Source organism: Cryptosporidium muris, genomic scaffold (genome assembly GCF_000006515.1).
Source record: "Cryptosporidium muris RN66 scf_1106632373407 genomic scaffold, whole genome shotgun sequence".
In the NCBI taxonomy this organism is placed as follows: domain Eukaryota; phylum Apicomplexa; class Conoidasida; order Eucoccidiorida; family Cryptosporidiidae; genus Cryptosporidium; species Cryptosporidium muris.
In genome coordinates, this window is record NW_002196572.1 from 77,701 (window position 1) to 104,081 (window position 26,381).

At 26.9% G+C, this 26,381-nt stretch overlaps 13 protein-coding genes and 1 non-coding gene across 14 annotated transcripts, besides 27 other annotated features; 6 read left to right on the forward strand and 8 right to left on the reverse strand.

Moving 5' to 3' along the window:
* Positions 1 to 126: 126 nt before the first annotated feature.
* Positions 127 to 5,343, forward strand: CMU_015860 (uncharacterized protein; the record flags this gene model as incomplete). The annotated part of the gene is made up of 1 exon (XM_002140152.1): positions 127 to 5,343. The coding sequence occupies one exon, from the start codon at positions 127 to 129 to the stop codon at positions 5,341 to 5,343; it is 5,217 nt and encodes a 1,738-aa protein (XP_002140188.1).
* Positions 1,008 to 1,030: a sequence feature (AT_rich).
* Positions 5,344 to 5,653: 310 nt separating the features above from the next.
* Positions 5,654 to 5,674: a sequence feature (AT_rich).
* A 358-nt stretch (positions 5,675 to 6,032) lies between these two features.
* Positions 6,033 to 6,725, forward strand: CMU_015870 (transcription factor S-II domain-containing protein; the record flags this gene model as incomplete). Its single annotated transcript, XM_002140153.1, has 1 exon — positions 6,033 to 6,725. One exon carries the CDS (start codon positions 6,033 to 6,035, stop codon positions 6,723 to 6,725), a length of 693 nt encoding a protein of 230 aa, XP_002140189.1.
* Positions 6,726 to 6,794: 69 nt separating this feature from the next.
* Positions 6,795 to 7,163, reverse strand: CMU_015880 (uncharacterized protein; the record flags this gene model as incomplete). Its single annotated transcript, XM_002140154.1, has 1 exon — positions 6,795 to 7,163. One exon carries the CDS (start codon positions 7,161 to 7,163, stop codon positions 6,795 to 6,797), a length of 369 nt encoding a protein of 122 aa, XP_002140190.1.
* A 269-nt stretch (positions 7,164 to 7,432) lies between these two features.
* Positions 7,433 to 7,461: a sequence feature (AT_rich).
* A 183-nt stretch (positions 7,462 to 7,644) lies between these two features.
* CMU_015890 (RNA recognition motif. family protein) lies at positions 7,645 to 8,289 on the forward strand (the record flags this gene model as incomplete). The annotated part of the gene is made up of 1 exon (XM_002140155.1): positions 7,645 to 8,289. One exon carries the CDS (start codon positions 7,645 to 7,647, stop codon positions 8,287 to 8,289), a length of 645 nt encoding a protein of 214 aa, XP_002140191.1.
* A 98-nt stretch (positions 8,290 to 8,387) lies between these two features.
* Positions 8,388 to 8,432: a sequence feature (AT_rich).
* Positions 8,433 to 8,590: 158 nt separating this feature from the next.
* Positions 8,591 to 8,677: a sequence feature (AT_rich).
* Positions 8,674 to 8,981, reverse strand: CMU_015900 (Tim10/DDP zinc finger domain-containing protein; the record flags this gene model as incomplete). The annotated part of the gene is made up of 2 exons (XM_002140156.1): positions 8,674 to 8,847; positions 8,907 to 8,981. 2 exons carry the CDS (start codon positions 8,979 to 8,981, stop codon positions 8,674 to 8,676), a joined length of 249 nt encoding a protein of 82 aa, XP_002140192.1.
* Positions 8,861 to 8,899: a sequence feature (AT_rich).
* An 8-nt stretch (positions 8,982 to 8,989) lies between the features above and the next one.
* Positions 8,990 to 9,025: a sequence feature (AT_rich).
* Positions 9,026 to 9,065: 40 nt separating this feature from the next.
* Positions 9,066 to 9,150: a sequence feature (AT_rich).
* Positions 9,151 to 9,274: 124 nt separating this feature from the next.
* Positions 9,275 to 9,336: a sequence feature (AT_rich).
* A 142-nt stretch (positions 9,337 to 9,478) lies between these two features.
* Positions 9,479 to 9,500: a sequence feature (AT_rich).
* A 27-nt stretch (positions 9,501 to 9,527) lies between these two features.
* Positions 9,528 to 10,680, forward strand: CMU_015910 (glycosyl transferase family 8 protein, putative; the record flags this gene model as incomplete). Its single annotated transcript, XM_002140157.1, has 2 exons — positions 9,528 to 10,024; positions 10,263 to 10,680. 2 exons carry the CDS (start codon positions 9,528 to 9,530, stop codon positions 10,678 to 10,680), a joined length of 915 nt encoding a protein of 304 aa, XP_002140193.1.
* Positions 9,619 to 9,653: a sequence feature (AT_rich).
* Positions 10,496 to 10,516: a sequence feature (AT_rich).
* Positions 10,681 to 10,772: 92 nt separating the features above from the next.
* Positions 10,773 to 10,834: a sequence feature (AT_rich).
* Positions 10,835 to 11,005: 171 nt separating this feature from the next.
* Positions 11,006 to 11,030: a sequence feature (AT_rich).
* A 441-nt stretch (positions 11,031 to 11,471) lies between these two features.
* CMU_015920 lies at positions 11,472 to 11,544 on the reverse strand. The gene has a single exon. It is a non-coding gene; the product is annotated as a tRNA-Thr (tRNA).
* Positions 11,545 to 11,892: 348 nt separating this feature from the next.
* CMU_015930 (superoxide dismutase, putative) lies at positions 11,893 to 12,561 on the forward strand (the record flags this gene model as incomplete). The annotated part of the gene is made up of 1 exon (XM_002140158.1): positions 11,893 to 12,561. One exon carries the CDS (start codon positions 11,893 to 11,895, stop codon positions 12,559 to 12,561), a length of 669 nt encoding a protein of 222 aa, XP_002140194.1.
* A 44-nt stretch (positions 12,562 to 12,605) lies between these two features.
* Positions 12,606 to 12,626: a sequence feature (AT_rich).
* Positions 12,627 to 12,803: 177 nt separating this feature from the next.
* Positions 12,804 to 12,827: a sequence feature (AT_rich).
* A 143-nt stretch (positions 12,828 to 12,970) lies between these two features.
* Positions 12,971 to 12,994: a sequence feature (AT_rich).
* A 372-nt stretch (positions 12,995 to 13,366) lies between these two features.
* Positions 13,367 to 13,388: a sequence feature (AT_rich).
* A 336-nt stretch (positions 13,389 to 13,724) lies between these two features.
* On the reverse strand, positions 13,725 to 14,534 carry CMU_015940 (proteasome subunit beta type 4 precursor, putative; the record flags this gene model as incomplete). The annotated part of the gene is made up of 1 exon (XM_002140159.1): positions 13,725 to 14,534. The coding sequence occupies one exon, from the start codon at positions 14,532 to 14,534 to the stop codon at positions 13,725 to 13,727; it is 810 nt and encodes a 269-aa protein (XP_002140195.1).
* A 532-nt stretch (positions 14,535 to 15,066) lies between these two features.
* On the reverse strand, positions 15,067 to 18,810 carry CMU_015950 (uncharacterized protein; the record flags this gene model as incomplete). The annotated part of the gene is made up of 1 exon (XM_002140160.1): positions 15,067 to 18,810. The coding sequence occupies one exon, from the start codon at positions 18,808 to 18,810 to the stop codon at positions 15,067 to 15,069; it is 3,744 nt and encodes a 1,247-aa protein (XP_002140196.1).
* Positions 15,574 to 15,610: a sequence feature (AT_rich).
* Positions 17,936 to 17,964: a sequence feature (AT_rich).
* A 298-nt stretch (positions 18,811 to 19,108) lies between the features above and the next one.
* On the reverse strand, positions 19,109 to 21,145 carry CMU_015960 (long-chain fatty acid CoA ligase, putative; the record flags this gene model as incomplete). The annotated part of the gene is made up of 1 exon (XM_002140161.1): positions 19,109 to 21,145. One exon carries the CDS (start codon positions 21,143 to 21,145, stop codon positions 19,109 to 19,111), a length of 2,037 nt encoding a protein of 678 aa, XP_002140197.1.
* Positions 21,146 to 21,448: 303 nt separating this feature from the next.
* Positions 21,449 to 21,502: a sequence feature (AT_rich).
* Positions 21,503 to 21,638: 136 nt separating this feature from the next.
* Positions 21,639 to 21,694: a sequence feature (AT_rich).
* A 110-nt stretch (positions 21,695 to 21,804) lies between these two features.
* CMU_015970 (carrier protein, putative) lies at positions 21,805 to 22,735 on the reverse strand (the record flags this gene model as incomplete). Its single annotated transcript, XM_002140162.1, has 3 exons — positions 21,805 to 22,025; positions 22,120 to 22,382; positions 22,446 to 22,735. 3 exons carry the CDS (start codon positions 22,733 to 22,735, stop codon positions 21,805 to 21,807), a joined length of 774 nt encoding a protein of 257 aa, XP_002140198.1.
* Positions 22,027 to 22,066: a microsatellite.
* Positions 22,384 to 22,406: a sequence feature (AT_rich).
* Positions 22,700 to 22,728: a sequence feature (AT_rich).
* Positions 22,736 to 22,864: 129 nt separating the features above from the next.
* CMU_015980 (SAM domain-containing protein) lies at positions 22,865 to 25,294 on the forward strand (the record flags this gene model as incomplete). Its single annotated transcript, XM_002140163.1, has 1 exon — positions 22,865 to 25,294. One exon carries the CDS (start codon positions 22,865 to 22,867, stop codon positions 25,292 to 25,294), a length of 2,430 nt encoding a protein of 809 aa, XP_002140199.1.
* Positions 24,361 to 24,434: a microsatellite.
* Positions 25,295 to 25,584: 290 nt separating the features above from the next.
* CMU_015990 (histone H2B, putative) lies at positions 25,585 to 25,932 on the reverse strand (the record flags this gene model as incomplete). Its single annotated transcript, XM_002140164.1, has 1 exon — positions 25,585 to 25,932. One exon carries the CDS (start codon positions 25,930 to 25,932, stop codon positions 25,585 to 25,587), a length of 348 nt encoding a protein of 115 aa, XP_002140200.1.
* Positions 25,933 to 26,165: 233 nt separating this feature from the next.
* Positions 26,166 to 26,217: a sequence feature (AT_rich).
* The last annotated feature ends 164 nt before the right edge of the window (positions 26,218 to 26,381 follow it).

Genomic DNA, 26,381 nt, shown 5'->3' on the forward strand with positions numbered 1-26,381 from the left:
CTAGTATTTATTTAGTAATATTTTTGGATAATGCGAAGAATTTCCGGTTTTTGTTATGTTAGATTATTTTATTTAGATAAATAATCAATCTGAAAGGGGATTTAGTCGAATTTGATTCCTAATTAAATGGAAAATTTTGTAAGTGAAGTAAGAGGTACAAAAAGTACTAAGATATCCGAGTTACAAGCGAATAATCCCCAGTTACAGAATAGGAAGATGGTATCAGAGAAACGTAGAGTTACTAGATCTATGAGGAAGCAGATAGTAGATAATGAGGTACTTAATTTAACAACAGATATATTAAATACTACACCAAGTACTAAGAATATACATAATAATGAATATTTAAGTAGTACAAATATGAAGAAAAAGAAAAAATTGACTAAGATACATGCAAAAAATAAGAAAGGAAATATAGTATCTAATAAAACTTTGGATATATTAAATAAAGATAAGATGAATTCTAAATCTATTAGTCAAGAAATAGATAATGAAATAACATCTGTTACCTTTATTAATGAGAATTCTCAAAGTACTAAAGTTATAGGATCATCAAGATTAGCAAAAATTAGTTGGAGTAAATTTGATTCATATTTTCGTCTAATTCCTATTGGTAAGAACAAAGAGAAAATAATGAATACATTACCAATATCTAATGTACAAAGAAAAATAGCTTTAACTGAAATATCATATGTAGAAGAGCTATTAAGATCTGAATTCCCTTGGGGTCCAATAGGAGAATCATATCCTTATCTAACATTAAAAAAACTTTCTTTACCACCATTATATTTACCTAATTGTAATATGGAATATATTTTGGATTTGATATCTAGATATATAATTAAGGGTAGGTCAAATAATATAAAATCTAATTCAGAGATTCTTAAACCTTGGATTGTATTATTTAAGCTTCCTCATTCTATCTCTATGGTAATTTTTGATTCTAAATTACCAATAGAACAATTTAAACAAATAGAATCAGAAAATTCCATTAAATTAGAATCTTCTTTAAATATATTAAATTTAAATTCTTCAGATGAATTATTAGAATTTGATTCTAATAAGAATATTACAGAATTATATTCTAATTGGGATCTTCATTGTTTTATAGAATTATCATATTATCAATATTATTATATCTGCAAATTTTTAGAAAATGTATATTATAATTATGATTCAATACATAAAAGAATCCTATTTAGTATGGTAAGGGATATAGAACAATATCCAAAATATATTAATGTAAATGATGTTATTAAGAAAAAATCAGAAGAATTTCAAACAATAGTATCAAATTATTTAGGATATCCAATAGATTTAAACCATTTTTTTACATATCCAGAAGTTCCAAAGTCTGATATTATTGATGTGGATAAAATTAAACAAGAAGTTAAATTTAGTGTATTTGATAATTTAAATTCTATAAACAGTACAGATTTATTGGTTGACAATATGTGGGATTCTTATCATACTTATGATCCTATATATTGGTGGATTGATTTTGTTTTATCTCAGAAGATTACTGAAACTTTTAATGGATGTAAATATATTGGGGATTCAAATCATAAGATAGCTATACGTCCTGATTATCAAACTTTAGCTGAAATTCCTTGTTGTATTTATCTTGGAGGATTATGGTGGCTAGATCCTACAAATCCTTTAAAGTTATATTCAAATAAAGATGAATCTTTATATGATTCTAGTGATATAGATGATAATAAAAAAGTAGAATCAGTACCATATTGTAATTTATTACACCCTTATACAATGAGAATATTTGAACTTGATGAAGATTTTAACTTTGTTCAGGCAAATTTAGAGAGATTTGTTCCAATATATAGTGAAATTGTGGAAACTTTAGGAACTATGAAATATAATATAGAAGAACAAATTTCAAGAGAAAATGACAAAAGTATACCAATTGCAAATATTCCAACTTTATGTACAAATATTATTCAACGATATAAAGTTGTAAATTCTTGGTCAAAATTAAGAAATCAAATATGTCTAGGATATAAAGACTTAGAAGTTAAAAATATATTATCAAATACAACTGTACAATCTAATACAAAAGTTGATACAGAAGAAGATAAGAAAGATATAACAAATCTTACATCAATAAAAGTTTCTAATATAGAAGATAAACCTAATTTAACTTCTACAGAATTAACCAATATTTGTTGTATTTGTTTTGGTTCACAAACAGATACAATTTGTCCATTTGTAGAATGTGTACGTTGTGGGATTGTTGTACATGCTCCATGTTATTCTATAAATATACCTTCACATGAATTATTAGATTTCTATGGTTGGTTATGTGATCGTTGTGAATTAGAAAAGAAGAGCTTAGGTACACAATATTTAATAAATTTTACTGCTGGTAATATTAAATGTTCATTATGTTCTCATAGAGGAGGTGCTTTTAAACGAACTACTAATCCGGGTGAATGGGTACATATAGTTTGTGTTATTTGGCTTTTACCTTTAGTAACTTGTGAAGATTGGTTGAATTTAGATTTATGGAATATTTGGAGAATTAATAGGAGACCAAAACAGGATCAATATATTGAAGAATTATTACAAACATTAAAGGTAGCAAATTATACATGTAATACTGAAGATCAACTGAATACTATTAATAAGGATGAAATAACCAATAATTTTAAATGTAATAGTAGCCAATGCACATTTTGTCAAAATGAAGCAACAGCAAGCCTTATTAAATGTAGTTTCTCATGCTGTAAAGTTTTTTATCATCCTATATGTGCATGGTTGAATGGAATATATATTTATATTGATGAAGAACCCAACTATAATTCTGGTAGTTCTCTATTAGAATATTTATATAATAAGGAGAATTTATTAGATACATGTATGAGGATGATTAATATACACTCTTATTGTATAGAACATAGTCAATATTTAAGACCTGAGCGTGATGTTACTCATCAATCAAATTTACGTAAGAGGAGGTATGTTAATCGTGATTTATTTCCAGATTTATATAGCAGTAAATATAGCCAAAAGATAAGTAGAAATTCACAAGGGACAGTACAACGTTCAAGAAATAGACCTGTAACTCGTTCTAATTCTTGGGAATCAACAATTCCATTAGAAACATCTACAAATAATATAAATGATGGTACTTATAGCAAATCTGAATATTATGCTACAGCATTAATTCCAGATAAGTACAATCCAAATATTTGTTCTGTGTGTTTAAAATCTAACATTATAGATTGTGGAAATATAACATCTAATTCAAATGAATATTTATCTTATACTATTTGTATGGGTAAGGATGAAATTTTAGATTTAGGTTTGATTAGATGCAAATGTTGTGGAATAACTGTACATTGGACATGTTATGGACTAAATTTATTACCTAAATCTTTTGTATGTCAAATTTGCAAAATTGGACTTAGATCAGAAAATATACCTTGTATTTTATGCCCAAGGAGAGGAGGCGCATTAAAGATTGCTCAAATATCTACTTATAAAGAAAATATAAGTTCTTTTGAGGAATGTAAAAGATCTTTTGTACATATAACATGTGCCTTGTATACACCAGGAGTTTATCCTATAGATAATGAGATATTCACTGGAATCTCAAATTATCAAGGAATGGTATCTCTAGTAAAACTTCAAAGAAATGCTACAATTAAGAATAAGTCGTATTTTGTTAGGAAATTTAGTTATGCTGAAGGAGTAGTACAACAATTTCCATTTAAAATATTAACACAAAATATTATGAATGAAACAAGCCAGATAGATATTCCTGCTATATTTTGTTGTATTTGTAAGAGTTGTTTTGGAGTGATTATAGCTTGTAGCTATGCAGGATGTAACCGTATGGCCCATGCTTTATGTCTTAATCTTCACGGTTGTTTAGTTGAAACTATAGCTGATGTTTCTAATATATCTTCAAAGTCTTATGGAAATCTTGATATCCCAAATAATTCATCTGGGGTATTATATATTCCTCCTGGGTCACCTCCTCCATTTGTAAATAATGAACAAGTTATATTTAAATCTGGAGAAATATCACAACATAATTTACAATATTCAGCTCTAACAGAATTTTCCCAAAGAGTATATTGCCCTGAACATGGTCTAAATTTAGCTAGGCTTAACCCAGGTGGTAAATTACTACTTTCAGTACATTCTTCTTTAAGTATAGCTCTTGATGTTATTGAAAAATTACAAAGATGTGAAAAAATTAAAAGGACTCTTTATCATGGACAAATTGAAATATTAAGTAAAGGATTTCCTTTAATATCTCCAGATATGACCCAATCTATCGATATTTTACAAGCTTATTGGAATCACTTTAGTAATAAGAATTTATTGCAATCAGTTAAAATTAAAGATGGAGTTATTTCAAAATTTAAAGATTTAGGTAAATATAACCCTAAAAAAATACAAACTAAATCTTATAAGAAATATATACCAGTAGGAACGCCTAAGAGAACTAGATCATCTGGAGAAGTTATTTCCGTACCTTCTTTAGAGGATGCAATTAAAGAAGCAAGAAAACAACGACAAATTTATAAACAAGAACTTGCAGCAGCAGGAATTGTTATTCGCAAAAGATTACCACCTAATAGAACTCCTACTATACCTTTCACAAGACTTAGTGAAGAACAACTTAGAGAAGCTGCAATTAATTGTTTAAATTCAATTGGGCGTAATCACACTAAAATAGGAATGGAGAGATCTTTAGAAATCCCTTATAATTCTCAATTCACTTCAGAGATATCTAAAATTTCAAATATATCCCCACCAAATACATATGAGACTTCAAATATAAATAAGTCTATTGAAAATAATTCTATTAATATATATCATTCACATAATAAATCAGATAAATGTACTACAAATAATGAACTAAATATAGAACAAAGTCAATCAATAGAAAGTACACAGGACATATCCCAAACAGATCATCAAATTTATACTGCTCAAAACTTACAATCTAATGTTTATTCAACCAATTTACAAGTATCTCGTCCATTTTGCCTTCGACAACACCGTCATGATTGCTTTAGACGACGTATTGCAGAATTCATTTTGAATCCACCAGTAATTATGGATCATAGAAAGAAAATGATCAGAAACTTTACTAGACAATTACGCCAGTATGGTGTAACAGCCGAAGAAATGTTAGTTAGTGATGTTGCTCTACCAGTCATCAAATCAAAGCCTAATATGGCTTTAAATGAAATAAGTAAACCTATTATTAATATAAATCAACAAACAATTCAAAATAACATTGATCATAAACAGATCACTGATAATTTGCCTATTACAGATATTACAAATCAATATCCTATTAATAGATAAATTAATAATTAAAGCTTAGTAATTAAAAATAAGATCTGATAAGACTTAGGTCAAATTCCAAAATTATATCCCAACTTTTGCACCTTCATTTTTATTTTTTTAGACCTTGTTTGTAGATTTGCGATCATTTATATTTAATTAGGCTTCCACATAACCTTGTTCTAATTACATGTCTTCTCAATCTTCTTCAGCGCCATCACGTGTTCTGATGTTTAGATTCTGTGTTCTACAAATATGTTTCTAAACATGATTTATTTAATATTTAATGTATTGAAACTCCTATTTGCCATCTCTCCCATTATATGTATCGTATTTATATTTATTTTTAATAGAGGTTGTGAAAGTGATCCAAGTTTAGCGAGAAAAGCAGATTTCTCTATTGAAATAGACTAAATAGTATATTATTACTTCTTATTAATAAGGAACTAATTTACTAGTATTATAGTACTTAATATATTTACGTTCATATCTGACTCTTTATTTACACAGATTACCACTCATCTACTAAAGACACAAGAAAAGTACAATAACGAAAGTAAAAGAAAAGGGATTTAGAATCTCAGCTACCACGGCGCCTAATATTACAATGGAATTTAAGGCATGTATTGAGCGCCCAAGAATATTACAGATAGCTGGCACTAAGAAGTTATATTTTGGTACCAATTCAATCCAGTCTAATCTTAATTAAAATGAGTTCTATGCAGCGTGAATTAATAAATGCGCTAGGATTAGGGGTAAATGAAAATTGTCTTAAAGATGTAGATGTAGTAGAATTAAGCAGGCTTATAGAGGAGGATTTTCTAAGGACTACAAGTGGCCAAGATCAACGTATAGTAAGGCAAAGGAGATTTGAATTATTAAGTAATTTAAAAAGAATATCTAATCCTGATTTACGTAGAAGAATTTTGGTTGGTGAAATGTCTATTAGACAATTTGTTACATGTCCTGTAAGTGAATTAGCTCCTGATTCATTAAGACAGCAAAGATTACAAGAACAAAAACGATACTTTAAAGAGGAATGTATATTAATGGGTGGAGTATTAGATACCTTAAATAAGGATAAGCACAATGAAGTTGTAAGGGCTGAAAAAAAAGATGAAGATGATGTTAATGAACTTTTTAATGATAAATCTTATGAAGATAACCTACAAGCAGCTTCAAGCTCTAAGAAAATTAGACTTAATTCCTACAATAATGATAGGCTTTACAGTATTGTACCTAATGTATCTTTACTACTTAAATCCCCTCCAAATTGCTTTGATATTACTCCTTCATATGTGATTAATAAATTTGTTAATAGATACAAACAACTAATAATGAATATGGATATACAGCATCAATTAATCAAGCAGGCAAAATTAAGGATCGTCACTACTACATAGAGTAATTAGACTAAATTAGATAAATCCATTTATGGTATTAAATACATATATATATAGAAAATGAGTTGATTATTTGGGTACTGCTATTACTCGTTTTTGTTTAGACTTTTTTAATTTCTTTTTTTTTCTACTTTCCGACTTTTTTAGTGTAGATTTTAGAAAAGCTGAGATTCTATCACTTCTACGCTCATCAAATTCTTTTTGTTCTTTTTCCTCCTTCCGTTTGAGTTCCATTTTATGGATTCTCTCATTCTCAGCTTCTTTTTGCTTTCTATATATATGGAAAAAATCACTTCCTGCACCAGCATTACTTCCACAAGTATTTTGTAACTTTTCTTCCATTATATCATCATCTCCTAAGTTTTCTACTGATATTTGTATAGTTTCACCTGTAGATAATAAGAGATCCTTTCTTATTTTGCTTTGATATTGTTTCATTAGTTAAACCATATTTTTAAAATAGAAATAGTAACAATTGGCGCCAGAATTACATTTTGTCACTTTTCTATAATATAAATTTATCATGGCGCATTACTTATATTAATAGAAAGAGGGGGGGGAAAAAAAACTGTAAACTTTTTATATACATCTCCAAAATATTTTTGGATCATAATCTGAAGAAATAAAATAATCTTTGAAAAAGCTCAAATATATAGATATTATATTAATTACAGGAATAATTTGGCTTCTATAAATTGATCTCATTCAAAATAAATTATATATTATTAATAATAAAGAAAAGTGGAAAAGTTATACCGCAGTAAAATTACAATTACATGATAATTGCATGAAAATCTCGGAAAGTAGAAGTAAAAAAGTAATATATAGTAAGAAACTTAATAATATAGTGGAAAAATTAAATTATTAAGGCTATTAATTATAGTATCAGCTTAAAAAAAGAATTAAAATATATCACTTAATGAACCCTGAGTCAGGCAAAATTTTTGTTGGTGGCCTTCCCCAGCAAGTGACATCTTCGATACTGTTGGAATATTTCTTACAGTATGGAGTTATATTAGATGCAATAGTAATGTATGACAATATTAGTGGAAGAAGTCGTGGTTTTGGTTTCGTAACTTTTAAAGATCCCAGCGTAGTTGATCTTGTACAAATATGTAGCCCTCATATCTTACTTGGTAAAGTGGTAGATTGCAAAAGAGCATCTCCGCGTGATGTTATTCCACCAATAAATATGAATATATACACAAATAAAGCTATATCTAGTGAAATTAATAAGGATCTTAACTCTACTACTGAAAATGAAATGAATGATAAACTATCTAAAACTAGTAGTAAAGTATTTGTTGGCGGTCTTCCTGATCTATCACTAGAAGAGTTTAAAATTTACTTTCAACGTTTTGGTTGTATAAAGGATGCAGTACTGATAACTGATAAGCATAATGGGCGTCCAAGAGGTTTTGGTTTTGTTACTTTTGAGAATTCGGATGCGGTTGTAAACGTAACTAAGCATTATAATAATCACTTTTTAAAGGGAAAATGGGTTGAATGCAAAAGAGCTTTACCTAGAGAAGGTATGCCAATAGTATCGACATTATGTAAATAGTAAAAAGATCATTTTACATATATGAATAGATGTATATAAAATTTCAATTTAGTTGAAGTATATAAAATAAGGATCTGTAATTTTAAGTAATGTAAAACTTATTATTTATTAATATTATAAGGTAATACTTATAAAAATTTATAGGGAAGTACTTGTGATCAATGTAAGGCAAAGATCTTTACTTTATTAATATTAGACTTAAATAATTATTAAGGACAATTCAAGTTAAATTCGAAATATAGATAGAAAAAAAAAAAAGTTATTTTAATTAACTTCTCCCAATTTATTAATGAGTTATTTCATATTTTAAAAATTACTACATTACTATATATATTATCTAGTAATTAGTTTTTTATTTCTCTTTTTTATTTTATTTTTCATTATTTAAGATAGCTCATTATTTAATGATTGGGCCACTTCAGCTACAGCTTTTCCTACAATTGTATGAGCTTCATACATCCTATCCATACACTTTGCAAGGCAAATTTGATCATTTCTTGTTAGCGAATCCCCAAATTTCCCATCAAAGCAACGACTAAAGCATACTTTTCGAGTCTCCTAAAAAGTTTAGATTTTAAATAAAATAAAAATAGATTGAAATAAATAATAAGACTTACATTATTCATCATTTGAAGAATTACTGCACTAAGAGTTCCTTGAACTTCCTTAACTATAGACACTTCCTCATCCATTTTATCTCTATTTTAATATTAACTTTAATTTAAATTAAATTAAACTAATCCCCGCTATCTCAATCACTCATTGGAAATAGTTTCTTTTTTATTATAATATTTTTATTAAATAATAAACTTTTCCTTGAGATTTTATTTCAAAAATTTAATATTAATCTTAAAATTTAATCAGAGCTTTATATTTCTACAAATTCTTAATAATTTAGATATTTCTTCAGCTTTATTTTTGATCAACACAAAGAATATTAAAAATAAATCTCTTTATAATACTTCTACATATATATTAGTACTTCTATTTATATATAAATATTCATAATTGAAATTTATTGTATATTTCCAATTTTATATAAAATATCTTATCTTAGATTTTCCCTCTCGATACATAATCTAATTCTACCTGTCATGATTAGCCCCACAGATCATATAATTTAATTGGTAATGCAAATTTACAATAAATAAAAAAAGAATTTTCAATATATTGGATATTGGTTAAAGAGTTTATATAATTTAAATAATAAAGTTTGATTATAATGGAAGACTTTTCAAATGGTACCAATTAGTAAAAAACTATCAATTATCTTATTATGCAGTTTTGTATGTATATTATATGCTATAGTCATTGGGATAACTAACTTGGATTATTTATTTAAACATAAAAAAATCATATTATTACTTTCTAATCCAGATAAAGTTTATCAGATAGCATTTTCAGCTGATAAGGAAGTATTCCAATTATTCCCTACTCTGTTAAATTCCATTTTTAAAAATTTACATGAGTATGAAAAAGCCAACGTTCATATTATTACTATGCCAGATATAAGTGAAAAAGATATTAAAATATTACAATCATTTTCTATGAACAAATTTGATAAGAAAATTGCTTTACTATTTTATCCATTTAATTATAAGTTGAAATATACAAGAACTTTGAAACACGTCTCGGAGGCCACAATGTGTAGGCTCCTCCTTCCAAATATTATTGACAAGTCTATAGATAAGTTACTTTATCTTGATACGGATGTTATAGTTAATACACCACTAAGGTAAGTTAAGTTTACAATTAAACCAATGCTATTATATCTATTTGCATGCATTTTCTTTTTTGTTCTTTGATGAGAAAAAACACATAAGTTATTTTAGAGGGAAAATAAGTTAGCACTACAATAAATTCTTTATGCATGCATGCAAACAAATAGATATATTAGATTTAAGCAGTTATTATACATGATTAGGGATAAACTATTTTTTAGAGATACAAAGAACATTATAAATATTCTTTAGGGAACTATTTGGTATTAATATCAATAGTCAATGTGGTATTGTAGCTAGATCATCAACAAAAGCAGACTTAATAAATGAGTGGCTAAAAAAAGATAAAATTTACCCTCATATCATTTATAATGGAACAAAATCATTTAATGCTGGGGTATTATTGATAAGTTTAAATGAGCTAAGAAAAAATCACTTTACTGATAAAGCTATGGAATTTGTTGAAAAGTGGGGTCTTAATGATCAAATAATTTTAAATTTATATTGTAATGGAGAATATGATGAACTACCAATGCAATATAATTTTTGGGCAGGACGTGATGACTATAGAAATACTTCTGCTCATGGAATTGTTCACTTTGCAGGTCCAAATAAACCTTGGCAACCAAATTATCAACCTTATGAAGAACAGGTGAGTATATCTAATTGAAAAAGAACACATTTACATTTATTTTGTGTTTTTTTTAAATGTATTTGATTATACGAATACAAGTACAATTTATGTAAAAAGTGTAAATTGTCTTAAATATATTTTATTTTTTACATTTAATTAATTCTATACTTTTTTTTCTTTTTTTTTTTTAGCTTCTTTGGTATAAGTATTCATTGAAATATCCAACAGGAAAAAAAGTACCTCCACCTGACCTCCAATCTATTTAACAATATTATCTACAGCTATAGAAAATCTGAAATTTTCTGAATTAAAGAATTTAACCTGTCGTTGCATGATAACAGTCGTTTCATTAGACAAAAAGAATAATTTAAAAATAAAAAATAAATCAGAGATATCTGATTTATGGATTGACTACAAAATAATTAAAAATAAAGAGATGAATATAGATAAAGAGAACTCTATTAGCTATGGACTGCTAATTATATTGCCAAGCATCTTAAGTCCCTCTATTAAAGGAACTTTTTTCACTTTAGAAACAACTCCTTCAACAGATATTTGTAATTTAAGCAGAAATATCAAATACAATAAAGAATCGTCAGTATGCTCAAGGATTTCGGGTAATATTTTCTATTTAAATTTAGAAAAATTAAGAGATACTCATGATAGTTTATTGCAAGATATAACTAAAATAGAACCCAAAATTTTATTTGGAAATATATGTATATGATAATAAGACTAGTGTGGAGTGAATATAGATGATAGATAATAATTGATAATTTTAATACGTCTTTTTTTCTTATAATTTAATTGTTGGGTTAAAAACAGGGAGCCATCTACGGGGATCGAACCCGTGACCTTTCGCTTACTAAGCGAATGCTCTGCCATCTAAGCTAAGACGGCTCTCGGTAGGGGGGGGTGTCTAGTAAACTATATTAGCAGTAGTAATATTACATTATGAGCGGGAATAGAGCGCTGACAATATTACTACTATTAATATTTTATTAGTGGGAATTTAGCGGGTATATAGTATACTAAAATAAGTGAAGGTTTTCTTATTTGGTATTATTGGCTACATATAATTTTAGAAATATTAAAAGGGGGTAGAGTAGTAAAAACAAAAAGGCATTATTATATCACTTTAAGGCGGCACATATGACTTACTAGGAGTAACTAATAGTGTATTCAATGTTATTAATAAAGCCCCCCATTATTATACTGCTTTGGTAGGTAGCAGGAATTGGGATACATATGTCTAGATATATAACAAAGTATTTATTAAGTCAATTTTTGATAAAAAGAGCAAATTTTTCAACGATGGTATTTGAGTTACCACCACTACCTTACCCTAAGACAGCTTTATTACCAGTAATATCTTTAGAAACACTTGATTATCACTATGGCAAACATCATGCAGGGTATATTAATAAATTAAATATGCTGATTAAAGGTACAGAGTTTGAAAATAGTAAAGATTTAATTGACATTATTATGAAATCTACAGGTGTGATATATAATAATGCAGCTCAAGCTTGGAATCATACTTTCTATTGGAAATGTTTAAGATCTCCAAGTAAAGAAAATAAACCAATAAATTGCACCCTAATAAATAAGATTCAGGAAGCATTTGGTTCTTTCATGAAATTTAGGGAGGTATTTAGTGCTGCAGCTACGAGTCATTTTGGTTCTGGCTGGGTGTGGTTGGTTTTACAATCAAATAGTGAATTGGCTGTTGTACAAACCCATGATGGTGATAACCCTTATAGATTGAACTTAGGAGAACCAATATTAGTATGTGATGTTTGGGAACATGCATATTATATTGACTACAGAAATAATCGTAATGATTATGTTGAAAACTTTTTCGAACTTGTTAATTGGGACTTTGTTGCAGATAGATTGAAGGAAAGTCTAAATTAGGAAATGAATTTTGGGAAAGTGAGTCTTTGTTATGTTCAGGAGTGATATAAATTATTAAATTATTTCTTTTTGAGTGTTTTAATTTGTATTTTATCTGCTAAACATAATATTTACTATATATCTTTTTGTGTTTCTTATTTAAAAATAATTCATATTACCTAAAATATCTTAGATATAATTATTTAACACTATTACAAAATTCCCTTTTATTATTTCAATATCAACTGAGACAAATCAATTGCTTTTTTTTTTTTTTTTTTAATTTACTGACATTAATTCCAAAGATTATATTAGATTCGAAGGAAAAGTCTTTATTAGAGGTATTACGATATAAAATTGTCTTATATTTAGGGAATTTCATTCTATGTTAAATGGATTGTTTAAATTAACTAAAGGAGTATATATTCAGTATAATTAATTATATAATATTATAGAACGAAGTGATTAATTTACTCAAATGTTTATATCTAAATTATTCGAAAAATACAACACAATTATATATTGAGAATATTGTAATTAAATGAAAGCTATAGCAATAGTAAACTCAATTTTCCTTGTTAATTGAAATATCTTATAATCCATAAATATTAAAAAAACAAAAATACTTGGATCAATTAATGAACAATATATATTTCTTAACAGATTACAAACAATTTCCAGAATGTACATACTTATTTTAGTTAGCTACATATTAGATTTCGTGTATATGTAAAGTAAATTTGCACTAGACTAAATAAGAAGTGATTAGTTAATAAAGTAGCTAAATAAATTCCAGATAGTTTAAATATTAAGTTCTTAAATATCCTATTAAATTTTATAATATATTACATGAGAATTTAACACAATATTATCCCATGCTAATAACTACTGAATTATATTTGTAAATTACATTCAACCCATAGTCAAGAAATTTTAAGGGTACTCTAGTAATTCCTTATTACTATAATACTTAATTTTACTTTTGGTAGGATTTTATTTAAAAGTATTTAGAGCCAAAAGAAAAAAAAACCACACAGCTAATAATACATAATACTTCACAATATAATCCTCATTAGTTTATAACTTTTGGAAAAAAAGAAATCTACAATATTGTTCTTACTAAGTTCACTAGTCATTAATCTAAAAAATATCTTAAATTTTTTTAATCATGTATATAAAACTTATCAAAAGCCAACATAATCATGTCTATCATATTGTGGCTTCATATAGTTTTCATATTTCCAAGTAGTCTCAACTGGATATGCTGGATATATTGTAGTACCCTTTAATGTTATAGTAACAAATTGTAACATACGTGATCCTGTACATTCCAAATAAAAGATATTTCTCATACATTCTTCTAGTAAAGACTTTGCTTGATCTTTGCTTATCCCCGGTACATATTTCTGTCTAATCAATGAAACACCATAATATCCAGATGAACCACTTCCTACATAATCATCAAAAAATAAAGTCCCAAACTGATCAACAATACTTAAATAAGATTCAAATTCACTAGAAATATTCTTCTGTAAACCAGCAATAACTATTTGATTATATAATGGCTTCATCTTATTTCTCTTTTCATAATGTAAATTGCTAATAAAATTTGAATATTCCTTCGGACCTTTTAATGTATTATTATAAAAATCATTCAAAGACTTTTCTTCAACTTGTTCAATCAGATATTGGAAATCACTATATTCACCAGTGGAAGAAATAACAGTATAAGCATTTGGATAAAATTCCACTTTGTCATTTAAATCTACACTTGAAATTTTCTCTATTAATGCAATATCATCATTACTTATCATATTTGCATCTATTCCATTCTTGTTATCACTGGACTTTGCACCAATTACGTGAAAACGAGATATACCTCCGAACATTTTAGATGATCCATAACAAGCTAATGTGCTTGCTACTAACATTACTCCCTCATTATATTTAATTCCAATAACTGGTCCAGAGCCTACAATTACGTTTCTATGCATTGTTATTGGTTCAATCTCGGTACTAGTTTCTAAAGTCGACTTATATCCAATTAATTATAATATTTATCAAATACTTAGTCTTCAGCTTGCTCACTTTCTGTCTCTTGTTTATGTCAGTATTAGGAAAGGTATTATCTAAATTTAATAATTATTCTATACAAAATCCCACAGTTGGCCTAGATTTATCTCCTTCGTAGATATACACACAAATCTATATATATCAATTAATATTTTCGAGTTATAAATACTCTACTTTCTTTCTGTAAAATACCTCTTACTTTGTCTACTTTCCTCTATGTTTTCTCCTCTTTTTTTCTTTTTCTATTTAACGACAAAAAAAGAAGTTATAACGGAAGTTTCAGCCATACCCACAATAGTAGATTTTCAGTAGGGGGGAGGGGGGTAAGCGGGTTTTTTTGCGCCATATTTATATTTTGAGGATTAAATCTGGTAATATACACTTTATTTTTATATTCGAGTGGTAATTTTTTCCTATTAATATATTTCCATCTAATTAAACTAACATATTTATTCATTTTTCTTCCATGCAATTACCTTCTTTTACTATTAACTCTTGCCTTGTCATCTGTGTAATATACTTAGACCTTTTCTGAATTAAATCCTTTAATAACTCATGTATTGAGGTATAATTTGGTTGTAATGTTCTGTTCATCTCATTATTAATTAGTGCAATTTGCTGAGTTTCTAAATTATATTCCAAATTTCTGAGGATTTGCTCTGGAACTATAATTAAAATGATTTTATCTCGGTTTGTTAATTCTATAATAGGAATATTCAATTTGTCTATTTCTGCCTGGATAATTTCTTGAAATTGTTCATATTCTTTAATATTCTGTATATATTTTCTACTAGCATACAATAAATTAGATTCTGGTAGTCTTTTTGCAGCTTGATTTATATTCCATCCTCTTATATTAACTTGGTTAATAAATTCTAAATAATCTGGAGATTTATTTGATATATATTTAAGAAACTTGCTTGGAAGTTTTTTATATATTTTAACAATGTTTGTTGCTACAATAATATTTTTAATTAAATATTTAATATCATTTAAAGTTTGTTGTTGTTCAGTATATAATCTAATAGATTGATTTCTATATAATTCAATTTTTTTAAATAACTGGGTATATTGAATTGAGATATCTTCCAATGATTTTAATAATTGTAAAATATGACGTGGTGATTTAATATATTCAATTTCTGTAGATCTATATATAATATCATATAATTTTGTAAATATAGAACTTACTGTATTGTTTACATGATTACTATCAATAGTTAAAATATTTTTAGTAGAATCTGGATGATTTAATAAAAGTTGAGAATCATTACACAGAAGATCATTTATAATTTGTTGTACTTTTTTATTCATAATATCTAACTGTTCTTCATTATAATTAATATATTTTACTTTCCTATTTCTTTCATCTAATATAAGTTCTGATAATCTTTTCATTTTTTTATAATATCTTTTTGCTTTTATATACTTTTCAAATTTAAAAACTCTCTTTATAAGTTTTTTAAATGAATGAGATTTATTAAGCTGATTTTCAACTTTGAATTGTTTAACTTGTTGAGTATATTTTGATATAACATTATCTAAAATAAATACAATATTTTTTAGTATTTCATTATCTGATATATACTGCCTTGTTTGAAGATTAATAAGAGATGTTAATATTTTTGTAGATAATTTTCTATATTTTTGTATTTTAAGTTTCATATCTTGTGGTATATCTTCAAATTTACTATTTTCATCAATAATCTTTTCAATTGACTTAATATTATTAACAAGAGAACCTTCAAATAGTTGGAGTTCAGTATACATTTTTTTTCCAAGCTGATATTTACTTATCATAATTCCTATATTTTTAAGAATATCTTTATATTTTGCTCTTAGTAACTGAATATCTAATTTATTATACTGGAATTCATTGTTGGAATTAATAGACTGAACTTCACTGTTTTTTGAATTAAGATTTTGATGACCTAATTCTAAATTTTGACAATTATTTGAGTATATGTCAGTTTGAGCAAGTATAATTTGAAGTGGATAGGTACTTTGATCATATAACAATGATGAAACATTTGAACAAAGCAGTTGGAACTCAAGTTCACTATTTTTCAAATTTGTAAAATTAGTTTTAAGATCCTGAACCAAACTGATCAAATTAATCCTGCTTGTACGATCCTCTATTATATTTATTCTTGTGATAATATCATCTATCTGATATTGTAACTTTTCTAATATAGGGACATATGAAAATGGAATCGGCATATTTTGGTTATTTATTTCCATTTCATTTAGTAAAATAATAATATCCTTATAAGTATCATTAAATGCATTACTTATATGATCATATGTTTCAGTTATCTTAACTATATATTCATTAATGATAGATTCAACTTGATTTGCATATTCTTCGACTTTCTTGAATGATAACTGAACATTTTTCTCTAAATAATATCTTACATCACGTAAATTCTGATCAAATAATTCCCTAGATATATCAAAATTATTTGAAATATCCATTAGATATTTTCTTCTTTTTAACTGCCTTTGTTTGAAATTTTCATCCAATTCTACTTCAGTTATCTCTCTTTGTAGCTCTTCTAATAGTAAAATTATTGGTGAAATCTGTTCTTTCATATTATCTTCATTATTAAAAGATTTTAATGAACTTGGGTGTAAAAATGATATCAATTTTTCTAATTCATATTGTCTGGTAGAGACTGGATCATTATCATGATTACTTTTTGGTAAATATTTTGTAAATAAATCAATACATTGATTATTATTTATATGGGTATCAAATTTCAATGGATAATTTGTTCCGTAATCATCATATATTTTCTTTAAACAAACCATAGTTTGAATTGATAAATTAATGTTAAAACCATTATCATCTTCTTTAAAATTATCTATATGTTTATCTAAATTTTGATCTATATAAGTCATATTTACAATAATATCTTTTATTGTTGCACTTATACTATCATATAAAGTATCATAGTCTTCGTTAATATTAATTACTTTCAAATCACTAATTTTATTAGTACTTGTTATATATTTTAAGATTGACCAATTTTCAACAATCCTATTTGAAGTTTCATTTAATATTTTATTATATGATTCTATTGTAGTCTTCAAACTTAATGCTTCTTTTATTGGATCACTTTTATCAATTGTTACTATTGTTTCAAATTCCTCTAAATATTTTGGAAAGGACGTAGTCATTATTCTATTTATAGAAGGTAAAAATTCTGTTTTCCATAATATTTCATATTCCTTAATACAAAGTGAATCTAAATCTATTTTTTCAAATGATAATACTTTAATCAATATACCTTTACCATCCTCATAAATATCAATTAAACTCTTTTTTATTTTTTTATTTAAATTTATAATCTCACTTTGCATATCATAACTAGATGTTGGACAACGGCGATTTCGTTCTGATTTATCCTTATTAATTTGACAATTATATTTTTCATCATCTAATATTGGATTAAAGTGATTTTGAATTAATAGGTCAATTTCACTAATTATCATATCCCAAACAGACACCAATACATTTAAATTAGTTATATTCTCATCTATTTCTGATAAAATATCACTAATTACATTCGATCTTTCTCTATAAGCAGCTAGTAATCTATATCCCTTTGCAATTTTTGTAGGAATGTAACTAGTAGTTCCCAAATCCAGAATTAAATCATTAATGGGTGTTTGTAATATTTCAACTATACTTTTGTTACTATTAGCATCATTTATGAATGAGTTTTCAATTTCAGAATTTAGTAATGAACAAGCATAATTTAATAAATATCTTGTTTTATTTAATTCCATTAAACCTGGTCCTAAAATACTTTGAATTTCTGGTTGTAAATATAAATTCCTAAAATTTGATAATTTGTTCTTCAATTTTTCATTTAAGTCATATATATTTTTATTTTCTTCCTGATACTTACTTAATCTAGCCTCTAGAGTCATAATCAGAATATCAAATTCATCTCCTTTCACTTTTGTAATATGATGCAACTCCTCACTAGACCTACTTTTCTGTTCAATTGATAAATGTCTCCAATTTATTTCTGGAAGGCTACAAGTTTTCCATCTATGTGCATTTAAAGGAGTATATATATCATTAAACAATGTGGAATTATAAGAATCTGCTATAGATATGTCCAAAATTACAAATAATATAAATATCCAAGTATATCTTCGTATTGAAAATTCATAATAATACCTCATTTGCTTATTTTTAACATAAATAAAAGAATAATCACAATATTCTCTTATTTAGAAATGTATTTCTGGATCCAAGACAGACATGATTAATACCGCGGAAATTTTAAAAAATTGAGTATATAATCCGCAAAAAGGTTAATAAATAAATGCATGCATTTACCTATATACTTACAAAAATTAAAAGATTCCTTTTCCCTTTAAAGAATAAAAGTTAAAACAAATTATATTATCAATTACTAAAAGAATAAAGAAAAGGAAAAAACCAAAATACCTTTCTAGAAATAATTATTCTCAAATCTTCTTAGATATTTCTTGAAGCTAATTTAGAATTAACCTCATCATAAAGTTCATCTATTACTTTCTCATAATATTTTATGGCTTTATGTCTAATGATTTTAAATGTTGGTGTCATCATATTATTTTCAACTGTAAATTGCTCAGTAATACATCTAAATGCTTTAACTCTCTCATAACCATATAATTCATTAATATCTTCAACTCTCTTTAATTCATCGGCAATCTTTTTAAGTAATTTCTGATGTTGGACAGCTTCTTTAAAAGTCAAATTAGTACCTAAATTATTAGTTCTCACATAATTCATGGTAAACTCTTCATCTAAAACAAATATAGCTACAATTGAAGACTCTGTAGATCTCCCTACTACAAGAACTTGAGAAACTAATTCACAAGTTAAATATATATTTTCGAGTTTCTCTGGAGCAATATATTCACCTTGGGCAAGTTTAAATATACTTTTCCTACGATCTATTACTCTAATAGACCCATTACTTAATAATTCACAAATATCTCCAGTTTTAACCCAACCATCAGAAGATATAATATTTTTAGTTCCTTCTTTATCTAGAAAATATCCTATAAATGATGCAGGACCACGAATATATAATTCGCCACTTGGCGGATTATTCTTAATATTATATCCCATATCACTTACTGATACAAGTTTAAATTCATAACATGGGGCTGGTCCACCAATAGTACCAAGGGAATAATCATCTATTTCAGGTAAAAATGCAGCTAATATTTCACTCATACCATATCCTTCAAAGCATGGTACACAAACAAAACTACGGATTCTTGATTGAATTATTTTATCTAATGGAGCAGAACCGCTTAAAATCACTCTAATATTACCTCCAAGTATATCTTTAATTTTCCTGAAAACAATATTATCCCATAATATATGGTAAGGAGAATTCCTTCTCTCCTTCTGTTCTAATGCCAAATTAAATAAAAATCGTAATATAGGTTGCTTTTCTTCTAAATCAGTCATTATTTTGTCATAAAGTCTATTTAATAATCTAGGAACAGTTACAAAAAATGTAGGTTTTAAAGCTTGGATATCTTCAACAATATTTTGTATACTTCCACTACAAAATCCTATCTTACCTCCACTATAACCTAAAACCATATGTACAATACGTTCAAAAATATGGGCAAGTGGTAAATAACTAATGTGAATATCTAAATGAGTTACACCATTATCTCTATGACCTAATTGAGATCTAAGAAATGCTGATGTACAAGCTATCCAATTACCATTAGTTAAAATTGCACCTTTTGGAGATCCTGTAGTTCCAGATGTATAATGAATACTATTAATTGAATCTAAATTACCTGGAGTAGGTTTCTTCATATTCTTTCTGCCAATATCTCTTAATTCACTAAATGTCATAACTGTCACTCTACTACTTATATCTGATGGAATAGAACAATTTGGTTTAATATTATCCAATATAATTAAAAATTTTACAGATTCGATTAAATTTAGAATTGAAATTAAACGTTTAGCACATAAACTACTACAGAATACAGTTAAAGGCTTTGTACTATTTAAAATATGTAAAATTCCATCACTTCTCGTGACATCATACAAAGGAATAGCTGTTAAGTTATATGCATGACAAGCTTGTTCAGTTATAGACCAATTCATACAATTCTTCCCAAATATAGCAATACATCTTAATTTTAATTCAAAATCGTCATAAGAAGTATCTTCAAATCCCTTTATATGTATTAAACCACTTCCAACTTCTTTAGCCATTGCAATAATTTCAGAATACTTCTTAAATTGATATTCACCAAATGTCCCATCCTCATTAACAATTCTCTCACCCAAATAATCCGAATCATTACTTACTTTAAGACCATGTAGAATTAATTCCCAACAACTATTTAAGGGAGTTTCAAAATTTGATATAAGTTCTGTCCCAACAGTTAGAGTATTTCTCCTTATAGGCGTTGAATTAGGTGTTTCAGTACCTTGAATAGGTACAGAATAAATATAACTAGTTTGTTTCTTTGATAAAACACTTCCCATTTGAGTATTCTGGCTTTGGTCCTTTGGTTCTGGTTTAATTTGTTCTTCCCTCACTATAAACTTTAATTTGAGACAACCGCACTTTTTTTAATCATAAAAATGATGCTGGCCTATTTTATAACAGGCGGTGAATATGCTTAGTATATCATAAAATAAAAATATTTCTATTAAAGAGGTAGAAAGTCATCATATCTTCTCTAGAGGAATAATAAAATAGATTGAATTCTTTTGTTTATATTACCAAATCTTCGGATATATCTACATTTTCTTAAACTTCAGGAATAAACTAAATTAATACCTAGGAATTTATAAATATATATCATTTACTTATTTATTTTCTAAAATATTAATTATTTAGATTACAAAGGAGATATTCCAAAATATTTATGGGGTTAAATATTCTACTAATTTTGTTTGGATTGAAAAATTGATCCCTGAAGAAAAAAAAGTCTTTGTAATAGCTAAAGGTAAACCTCCAAATATTGATCTAGTCTAAAAATTAAGAAAATAATGAATCTTTATTTTTTCTTTAAGTAATTATATTTAATTCTCTTACCTTATATAAATTAAAAAGTTTTGGGATACTTTTAATCCTATCTTGTAATATTGGATCCTTAAATAATAACATATTTGAGATATTGAAACAATAATAATATAAACTATAATAGAAAATTGTAATTTCCTACCTCTGAATTTAAAATAGATTCAACTTGTTTTAATTTTCTTAATGTATCAATTGGGTAAGTAATACTTAATGCTATTACTCCGGCAACTCCACCGGATAACCAAAGTCTCAAGCTATCAAGTTCTGAATATTTTTGCCAATATGATTTTAAAGAATGAAATACTAAAAATGAAATTCCACCATATGGTATAGATCCTATTATAAAATATAATATATATATATAATATAATATAATAAATAAGAATATATACTCTAATAAAAATAAATTGACTATATATTTGTTTCTTACCAAATAGAGTCCAAATAAATCCTGAAGATAAATTTTTCAAAGCTGGTTTGTGAGTTAAAGGAACTCCACATATACCAAGTATAGCTCTTCTAGTATTAAGGACATCTAATGGATATGTAGTAAGTAAAATAGATAATCCAGATATACTTCCAGCAATAAATTTTTTAATACTATTTTGATTATTTGATATAAATTGTACACTTTGTAATTTATCATCCATTAATTTAAATGTATAAAATCCAATTCCTGAGCTTATAAATGCTCTAAAAATAAAAAATAAATAATTTCTAGATTAGATAATATAAAGTGACAATAAAAATACAAACCTAGCAAGACTAAAAGAGCCTCCCTTCCATAATCCAGATACTCCCTCTGATTGAAAAACTATTCTAAATATATCCCAACTTTTTCTATTTTTATTTGTTTCTAGAGGATATTTTATTATTTGCTTCAATATTTTAACTCTATCTAATGGGTATATAATAAATTTAGTAGTAATTCCTGAAAATCCCCCAGCAAACCCTTCAATATATTCTCTAGATATATTATTTTCATTATAAAGATCTTTGAATGTCTCCTGTATTTTATATAAATTATTTTGAATATTAAGATGCATTAAATTATAATGGGTTCACTTAATATTACATGACATTCAATTCTTTAAGCCGCTCCTGATAAGATTTATTGCAAAACAAGCGAAAATTACTTAGCGGCTTTATGAAGCAATATAAAGTTGCATAATCTTATGGGAACAACTGAAAGCTATTGTAAGAAACCTGAAGAATCGGTTATAAGTAAAAATACTCATAATAAATCTCCTAATGGTTCAAATAAAGATGTATTATTTTTTTCAAATGGTGATGTTTATGTTGGAATTTCTAATTATAAGAATTTACCTCACACTGAAGGATCAATTGCAATTTATTTTAGTAATAAAGATTATAGTCGATATATTGGACCATTTGAACATGGCAAAAGGAGTGGCCAAGGTTCATTAATTTTAGCAAGTGGAGATATATATCATGTAGTTTATAGATATGGAACTCTTTCAAAAAAAACTTTAATTGGGGCATTTAGATTACCTCGAGTTGTTGAAGATTCATTATTAAATTCTGAAAACCATGATAAATTGAGTAGATGTGATACTAGAATATCACCTGGATTAATACCTCAAGTTATAGAATCTTGGAATTCTAGAATGCATACAATGGATCTACATAATTCCGATATTAATTGTTATATAAATAATCAAACTCAACCAAATAGTATAAATACAATAAATTCTGAAAAATCAAATAAATTAAGAAAATTATCTCAATCTGAACCCCTATTAATTGAGTTACTTGAAGCCACTGGACTTAGCCAGTATATATCAATTTTAGAAAATGAAGATATAACCTTAGCATATTTATTAATGTCACCAACACTTGTTAATCCAAGATTAATTCGTGATACATTAGGTATAATACCATTAGGTCATAGACTTAAATTTATGAATTGTATTAAAGCTTTCAGAATGTGCCATAGTCAAACAGTTCTACCAAATCCACTATTTACTAAACAAGGAGACAGTATAAAAGATTGTATGCATACAAATCATGAAAATGAGCTAATAGGAGATAGAATAAATCATATAAACAAGAGACAGACACATTTAATACCAGAACCTTTAGTTAGAATTCCAAACTTTTCTACATATCCTGGTTTAATTATACCATTTGAACAGTTGAGATTTGTTAGGAGACTTAGGAGAACGGATACTCCTTGTTATTGCAGCCAAAATAGGACAAATTATTTTAAGGATGAAGTGATATTACCAAGAAATAAAAAAATTTGCATTGATTCTGATCTTAAATTTTCCAAGGATATGCATAATATGGAGAATTCAATAACGCATTTATCATATGATTCATCTTGCTTTTACCTTGGAAGATGGCTTGGTAAAGATGTTGCTATTAAAGTTTTTCGTGGAAAATTACATCAACCATATTTATGGGAAAGTACTTGTCGTTTACTTTGGTCTTTAAGACATCCAAGTTTGGTTTTAATTCTTGGGTTCAGTTATAGTCAACCTGATATTCATTGTGTAGTAACTGAATATATACCTAATGGATCACTTCATAGACTCCTTTATAAGGAATTCTGTTTATGTTTATCAAATTGTAGATGGGATAAAAATATTTCAAATCAATGTAAACCTCGACTTGAAAGACCTCCATTTTTCTATTTAAAAAGAGATTTTAATGCTAATCAGGATATTAATATTAATAATAATATTAATATTTCAAGAAATTATAATAATTCCAATTTTAATACACCAAAATATGATGATGATCATATTTCAAATATATCACATACCATTGTGGATATCCCATTAGGTCTACCAATGCCAACTTGTTTACTTATTGCTAGAGGTATAGCAACTGGTTGTCTGTATTTAAAGCAGAGAGGGTTATATCATTTAAATCTTAAACCTTCAAATGTATTATTAGATGAAAATTTAACTGTTAAATTAGCTGATGTTGGCCATGTTCTTTTAGAAGCTTCATTTGCACTACCCGAAGGGGTTAGAACTAGTGAAAAATTATCAAGAAATGAGTTGGATATAATATTTTCAGAAAGCGATTTTGCAAACGATTCTGACTCTGAAAATCAATTTTTAGGACTTCCAAGAAACTTACCAAGATTTTCAGCAAGTGTAATATTAAACTATCTATCTCCTGAATTGTTACGTGCTCCATTTCCAACTTTAGAAGCTGCAAGGTTATTTCTTCAAGGAGCTGATGAGTGTCAATATTTAGATTCATATGCATTAGGACTACTCTTATGGGAAATGTTAAATGGTCAACCTCCTTTTGCTGGCCTTACTAACCTTCAAATACAAGCTTGTGTTGGATATTCAGGAGCTACTCTAGATATGTTTCCCTTATCTAAAATAGCAGATTATTCATTAATCGTCCAATTAATAAATAAATGTTGTAGTTTCCAAAGTCTTGATAATCATATACAGGGTAGTCAACAGACAAATAAAAGGCTAACAATGAATCAAATACTTGGAAAACTCATTTTACTCCAGCAAACTGTAAGTTCAATTCCTAATAATAATACCTCGAATAATTTATACTTTATTTCTTACCATGCATGCAGACTATATCCTCTGCGGAAGATGTATTGACTGGGTTTATGACAGGTTACTAAACTAGTGAAAATCACTTGATGTATATTAAATAATAAAAGTAGATATAATACGAGTATTAAATATAGATATCTTACAACCTAGTAGTAATATAAATGTGGCGTCTAGTGACGCCTGTATTTCTGGTTTATCGAACTTACACACCTGAAGACTACCACATAAAAGAAGGTAATGTCCTCAGCAGTAATATCTAAATAGCTCAAGGATGAGTCCAACTCAAATCGGCAATAAGAGTAAAGGTCCTGCTATTAGTGGCAAATTACATCGAATCACTTCTGTCCACCTGTAAACTTAGTAACAGCCTTAGTACCCTCAGAAACTGCATGTTTAGCAAGCTCCCCTGGCAATACAAGACGAACAGCTGTTTGAATCTCTCTAGATGCTATAGTATCCTTCTTAGTTGTTTGACATAACTGAGCAGCTTGTTGGGCAATCTTCTCAAATGTATCTTGGATATAGCTATTCATTATCATCATAGATTTCTTGCTAATACCAGTCTCTGGATGTACCTGCTTCAATACTTTGTAAATATAAGTGGAATAACTTTCCTTTTTCTTCCTATGAGATCTCTTTTGGTTTGATCCCTTTGAATGCTTCGATGCTAACTTTGGGGCCATTTTTACTCTTTATTTTTTAAGATAATAAATATATACAGAACCGCGGACTATGAAGAAGGTTTTTGTTAATCGTGAGGCTATTTTATGAGTAATCCACTTTGTAATCCACACTACCGGTAAGTATATATGTACAACTATTTATTGGAATACAATATTTCGATTAAAGACCTGTACGGGATGTCCTACATAATGTACCCCACTAAATTTGAAATTATAAATAAAGACTATAGCGCTTTTTAAGTTTAATATTTATTAATATTTTTATTAATATATCTTATTTAATTTCTAGGATCTATATTATTTTGCCTCTATCAAGTTTTAATGATAAATATGCGCCAAAATTATAAAACCCTTGTCAGAGTTTAATTTTTCATTATTGGCGATATATACCGCAAAATATATTGATCTAACATATAATGCATGTAATACATGTATGCATGTAATACATG